Source organism: Haliotis rubra, unplaced genomic scaffold (genome assembly GCF_003918875.1).
Source record: "Haliotis rubra isolate DU_JTF1 unplaced genomic scaffold, ASM391887v1 Scf33, whole genome shotgun sequence".
Lineage (NCBI taxonomy): Eukaryota > Metazoa > Mollusca > Gastropoda > Lepetellida > Haliotidae > Haliotis > Haliotis rubra.
This window is the reverse complement of record NW_025767002.1, coordinates 3,445,761-3,452,943: the sequence shown is the minus strand read 5'-3', so window position 1 is coordinate 3,452,943 and position 7,183 is coordinate 3,445,761. Positions and strand designations below refer to the sequence as shown.

Here is a 7,183-nt window from a genome sequence, read left to right as displayed (position 1 = left end):
TGATTGGAGCATTTCAGAAATTATAAAGTTCATACTAAATAGAACAAAAACAGTTTTTCTTAGGATTTACTGTCACCTGTAGTAGGCAACCGGACATGTTATGAGTTAAAAACTCCGATAATTTTAGCCAACCATGTACAAGACTGAGGTATTCAACATCATCTTTTATTACATCAGCAGTTAAAATGTGGAATAATATAACCTTAGCTATTATAAATTGCGACTCTGTTGCATCATTTAAATCATATCCACGTGAAAGAAAATTGTGCATCTAAATATTATTCATATAGAATTAGGAAGTTAAACTTTTTGCACACAAGATTAAGATATATGACGAGTACACTTAATTTTGATTTATTTAGAATAAATGTGAAAAATGACGCATCATGTCAGTGTGGCCATGGATGTGAGAATGTTTTTCATTACTTCTTTGAATGTCCATTGTATACTATTCAAACACATAAACTGTTAAAATCTTTAGAAAATATTGTTTAAAGTATGACACTGATTAATCTTATATTACATGGCAATGCAGGTCTCTCAGTTACTGAAAATAAGAATGTTTCAAATATGCACACATCTATATCTCTCAAACAAAACGTTTCCTCAGTGAACTTCTCTTGTACATATCCTAGCCCATGTATGTCACTTGTGTACATTGATATAACATGAATTTAAGTTCGATAACTTGTCCTAAATCCTTTTCTTGAATGACTAAAATAAAATATTTAAATTGATAGTAAAAAAATATTTTGAGAAGACAGATAATTACTTAATCACAACAAAGTTCTGTTAACACACAATCAAACTTCTCGGTAACGAACCTATTCACGCTCACCCTAATCTACTCACTAGACAGGGGACTGTTCCATAGGTACCCTCACAAAACTTAGACAGCCATATCTAACACAGCTTAAAACAACAACATTTCTGGTTCAGTGCACAACTAATCCTCAAGCTGATACCAATTTCTTATAATGGATCAGTCCAATGGAATCAAAGACGTTATGTTCATTCAGCATATTTATTACAAGTTCAACAGAGATAAAAAAAATAAATAGTAAATATGGTACTATGTTGATCACGTCCACTGCATTTCTAAAACATTTCCCTAAAATATAATATTTGTACATAACATATAATTTGCACATAACATGTAATGCTTACTGGTCATTATCATGACATCCTTGGCACATTAAGCAGAGCATTTATCTGATACAATTATATCCGTAGGTGTTACCCTAATTAACCTTCTAAATCAGTGTCTGTCAGTCGACTGTCAGTTGGGTGTCTGCCAATTGGAAGATACCCAACGTGGACACCATAGGCTGGAATTGCTTGTATATTTAGGGACATTATATGAACGATAGCTGTTTGAAAGTTGCAGTCATCCTTCTGTATTAAATTTCATAGGATTGTCACCGCGGGTTTTTTAATATTTTAACGAAATGGAATCGTTTCCTCGGATATATGACACAGGTTCTTTGCTGTCGTTGATGTGTTATATTTCAGCGTTTATCTTGAACGAGTTTGTCACGTACAACAACAGACGTCAGTTTTTATCATGAAGAAATGCGGACTGCTTCCGGTCTCTAGCACGTCATGCTGACCCCCATGACTAACACCCAGTGCCATCGATGTCATCCATTCATAAAACTAGTTTGCCTTTCACGCCCAATGGATTCTCGACACGATGATAATAGAGAAGTATATATTCTCTGTCATATTCATATTTTGTTTAATTTTTCATTTATTTCTTCCTATACATCAACAGAACAGAAATAGACTGACAACTATAATATCATGCAAGTATATGAGCGCTCAATGCAGTTTTATCACAACTAAATCCATTCTCCTCTTAAGGCAAATATCCTTGTTAATGCTCCTTACCATTGGATAACAACGCCTAACTAAACCTGCCAGGTAACAGAGAAGAAAACATCCATGTATATTTTGTGAAGTATTTTCGGAGCCACAACCAATCAATGCCGATTTAAACAACTGTCGCTACTCTCCAAATCTGAAACCAGTCTTGAGCTCTTCTAAAACATTCAAATCAGCTACCTGTAAAGGTCCAGTTTAGAACTGATCTTCAGCAACTCATGTTTGTCGTAAGAGGCGACTAACGGGATCGGTACGTTGGTCAGACTCGCTGACTTGGTTAACACGTGTCATCGTATCCAAATTGCGTAGATCGATGTTCATGCTGTTGATCCTTGGATTGTCTGGTCCAGACTCGATTATTTACAGATCGACGCCATATAGCTGGAATATTACTGGGTGAGGCGTAAAACTACACTCATTCACTCACTCATTTCAGCGCATTGTTGTTCATAACAGTAATAATGAAAAGTGCCTGGAATAATGAAGATATCCCGTCAAACTGTACGGAACAGGTTGAGAGAGATTCGACTGTGCGCGCAGCGTCTACGTTATCTTAAATTATCTATTTGGTTGTATAGACATTTCCTTCTGCTAAACTAAAGTAAAAATTCATGTACTAAAGTCTATTTGAGGACGAGTTATGCATGTTTGAAAATACAACATTTTCGCAACAGATTTCTGGATTATGCGTTTCGGTTTTTGAATAGTATATAGAACATTATGTCAGTCCTCTTGTACCCCCAACGGTTGTTCTGAGAGATCGAATCATCTCATATGAGTTTTATTTAACTCTATTTGAACAAGTGGTTTTTAATAAAACGCTTGAATTATACTTCTTAATACCATGAAATCTCACAATAACCACATCGCTTAAGGTAACCACCCCCACTGGTCATTTTCTGCATAACAAACTTGGCGGAAATTTCCTAAACTGAGGTCAAGTTGAACCCGGAAGAATGATCGGAATTTTAATCACTGTAACACATATGTCGTTGAATTCTGCACACTATGTTATATTAATATTTTCCGTCTAATCAGAAAAAGAGAAATAGAAATACCATAGGATCATTCTTTTACAACCAGTTGGTATTTGGGTAGGATTGCCCGCGCGCATATAGCTGGAATATTGCAGAATGCGGCGTAAACTAAACTCACTCACTCACTGCGTAGGCTTGGGAGTTGAACGTCAACGATCATCTGCAATACAGGGGCCATATTTTGTGAACACACTTTTCAGCCTAATAAGGCCTTAACAACCATAGAACTACTTTTCTTACACTGAAAAGCTATTAAAATCAAGAATGAAATAAAACGCTGCTTCAGTTGGAACAGATCATTTAAAAGAATCTGGTGCGTGTGTGCGTACGTGCGTACGTGCGTTGCTGGTTGCGTGGATATGTCAAACTTATATCAAAATTATTTAAAGATAAAATGTATGTTCAAAACTGTATTAAACACATGTGCAACTGACTCATGTGACACTAAGTCGTATGTTATTCTAAATATAAGCATGACGGATGTCACTACAAAGCTTCAAGATTTAACAGTTTACTTATCCATATGTCCTATACGCTGATCGGTACAACGACACATTTTACCTCTGCTACACCTCGACTGTCGACCAAACACATTTCAATGGTAAGTATCAACATAATTATCAATTCATAATGTATGCCGTATCAGCGCATTACGTTAGCCCTTCCATTGCGTAATACTTCATACCGCTTTGCTTCATACCATTATATTAGTAAACTGACGTATACAATGATAGCGTAGACTGATTATTTTCCAGAAAAACGATGAAAATATTTTGAAAAGTGTTTTAATTTTGACTACGTACATAATAACACATTTCAAAATAGTTACGTTGTTTTGGGTTTTGTATTTAAATAATCTCAAAACGCCAAGTGTATACTTTCTCAATTAATTATACAACAATTATCTATGTTTAAAGTATATGGAACAATTATTTTAATCGAGGTCGCTGCGTCACACTTTTTAGAAAAGGATTTGAAACAGGATACGCTGTTTGGGGAATGTGAAATTCTGTTAAAGAACTGACTCGTCGCTCGTTGCCGGATATACGAGGTTTTCATACTGCATTTAATGCATGTAACACTATCATCATGGTAAATCCTCCGTGGTCGAGTGGATAGAGCGTCTTCCGGGAGAGCGGAACATTGGTTGTTCGATCCAATGAGTCCATTAAAAAATAATTGTTCGCTGGACACTTTGGATGGTCTCAATGTAATTGTATGATATCAAATTGTAACTATAGGTCCTCAGTTATAAGTCCCTTAGCAATGAATACATTTGCAGGACGCAGGAACATTTACATGTTAAATATCGTCCTCAACATTTTTTGTGTCGCCACTGTAGGAAGGGCTCTACAAGAACGATGAACAACAAGCTCTGGATGCCATCATCACAGCTCTACAGCTACTTGAAGGCGGAACCCAGTGCATCCATCAGCATCTCCAGGTCAAATTAGGAGAAAAAGGAACAGATACGGGATTTAATGGAAGCGATACACGTCCAAATATAACTTCCCCAAATCAATCAGGTCACTTTGCATCCCTATCGACACCACCGAATGTTCCTGAAGATCTGGCAAATGGCGGTGATGTCACTTCCGCTCCTGGTGCAGGGAGCTCATCTGATAGAGGACTTGGAAGAACTGGACAAGTCCTTTCAACTTCTGGCGTAGGGGATTCTTCTCGTGTCTGTCAGACATACCCAGGTCCTGTATCAGATATATCTGATGTAGGCCAGGTATATGGAGAAAATGCAACCTCTACGGGAGCACTAGCTGTTCCTCTGTTTGTCCAACGTATAGCTGATGGGGTATCTATGTTTGACGAAGATGGTGATGATCCGCATCTTCATGACAGACGCCAAGGCCCTGTGAGCGGAGTGACGTCGACCCAACCTGCTACAAAGCGAAAGAGGCCACGCACCGGAAACAGAACATCAGTGAAGGCCGTTCAGGTAAGCCAGGTGGGTCTGCTTTCTTGTATTGATAATAATCTACGACCTGGGCTAGCCTAGTGGTTAAAGCGTTCGCTCGTCTTGCCGATGACTGGGTCCGATTCTCTTATGGGTACGGTGAGTGAAGCCCTTTCTTGTGTTCCCCGGAGTGATACTGCTAGAGTATTGCCACAAGCGGCGTAAAAGCAAACTCATTCACTCCCTCTACTACCTGTTGATGTTGGTACTGAGACTACCTTATCCCTGTGTTTCAGAATATCGGCAAAGAGCAGGACAGTCAAAAACGCATCAAAGCAAGGAACATCCACCATGCACAGATGAGTAGAAGGAGAAGAAGGTTCAGACAAGCGGTCTTGGAACAGGTGGGTCCGGTATTACTGAGAGCATTTTGGCCCGTTGAGTATCTTATATGAGTGAAACGTTGACTCCTGAGAGTTACTAGGACGTTAGTCCTGTCCCACAACGAAGCATATGTGATACATGTGGTTTCACCTTAGGCAGGTGAGTTTGTTCAAAATTGCCTCTGTTGACCCAGCAGAAAATGGGTACCCGGTGGGATAAGTCATGTGACTATAACCTTCTTGCGCAGCTTGGGTTATCCGAGGTAATAATTAACTGTCCTGCGCTATGAGCATGCTGTCGGTGTGGATGTAGCGCAATCTAAATGGGCTACTTATTATTATTATGATTTATTATCATTATTAAGAGCTTCAAACAGTAGTTACGAAGTGTCATGATCAGACAAAAGCTACAATAGTGACATGCGTTTAACAATGTGACTATTATAACAAACAAAACGGCATAACCTCCCTAGTCTGGGATTCAAAACCATGATCACCGAATCCTCGCGTGGTCAAGGGACGCAACTCTGCGCAGGACATGGCGGCGTTAAAGCTACATGTACATGTGATAATGAATCTGTTTATCATTGCGTATACAAGGTAGCATTCGTTTATGTAAGCATATCATGTAATGTTTAATATATTAATAATATTTAATGCAATACAACTTATTGGGTTTCCTCGTCCAGGAAACTGCCTGGCTGCAGAGAGACATCTCCCGACTGGAAGCGGACATCCGATGTATCAGCGAGGAAGTTGACGTATTCACTGACGTACTGATGAATCACTCATGCCCGGATGTCATCAGTGAAGTGTGAATAATTATAATAATTATAATTAGCTCAAGTAGGCTGATGGTCCTCCGAGGGACGAAAGCCACAACCAGTGACGTGTCGTCACGAAAGACACCGTCACTGAATCGTCATCACGTCAACATGGTACGGTTGCGGTCAGTTTTCGAAAAAGCCATTTGGTGGTTAAGACATTTGATCTCAAACCCCGCTGTCGGAAATATTATGTGACATTTGAATTCCTAACTAGGAATTTGTCTAGTTAATCCTTTGTTTACAAAGGTCAAAGAGTTGCTACCGGTAGGGCATGACATACCTAACGTGTTCCTGAACACCCGGTGTCATCACTGATCTTCAGTGTTCCATTCATATTATTTCTACCCTTATTTTACTTTCAACACCCAATGAAATCTATTTTGGCAGTTATTCGAAGCTGGAAATCTATCTTGCAATCTCCTTTTTCCTCTAACTTGCAAGTTTGTTACCTGACACGATCAATCGATACATATTTATTAAATGAGTGAACAAGGCCGACGCTTTTAATGAAAATCGAATTATTCATCTAATTTCCTTCCATGCCTTAAAATGAATGTTAAACAAGTCTTTCGTACATAATCTAAAACATCACTTCGGCCAAAGAATTGCTCAGGTTCAAATACTAGAAAAAGGCTTGGAAACATCCATTGAAATCAATCAATTTAGTCTAAACTCTAAAGATTTGTTGCTAAGTCCACCACAAGTGTCAGACTCGTTGATATGGCAACGTATTCCAATAATGGACCAATGCTCATGATATTAATCACTTGATTGTGTGGTCCAGACTCGATTGTTTACAGAATGACGTCATGCAACTTGGATATTGCCGAGTGTGGTGTTGAACAACGAACACGTCCACTCATGACGTTGTACGAACACCTGGTGTCGTGGCTGCAACTACAGTGGGTGTTACTGTTTATATCTTTTTCATTTATGTGTTCCATTTATATCTTGTTCTATATCGATCACCAGGCAGATATACATGATTTATATAGGAAAACCTTTGTATATATACCAAAATTTGTGATTTTTTAAGTACATGTACGTATGATATAAAAAAGAATTACTCAATTTGTTGAATTAACATTTATGCCCAAATAATAAACAGATTTCACCAACTGTAAAATATGTGGTTTGTCATTT

The 7,183-nt window shown here is 38.3% G+C and overlaps 1 protein-coding gene across 2 annotated transcripts; it reads left to right on the top strand.

Moving 5' to 3' along the window:
- Nucleotides 1–3,425: 3,425 nt before the first annotated feature.
- On the top strand, nt 3,426–7,183 carry LOC124284188. 2 transcript variants are annotated; one of them, XM_046720251.1, is made up of 4 exons: nt 3,426–3,522; nt 4,264–4,872; nt 5,127–5,234; nt 5,903–7,183. In XM_046720251.1, the coding sequence occupies exons 1-4, from the start codon at nt 3,445–3,447 to the stop codon at nt 6,029–6,031; spliced, it is 924 nt and encodes a 307-aa protein (XP_046576207.1). In that variant the 5' UTR covers nt 3,426–3,444; the 3' UTR covers nt 6,032–7,183. The 2 variants fall into 2 exon arrangements, with proteins under 2 accessions (XP_046576207.1, XP_046576206.1); XM_046720250.1 differs by having other exon boundaries at nt 4,264–4,881.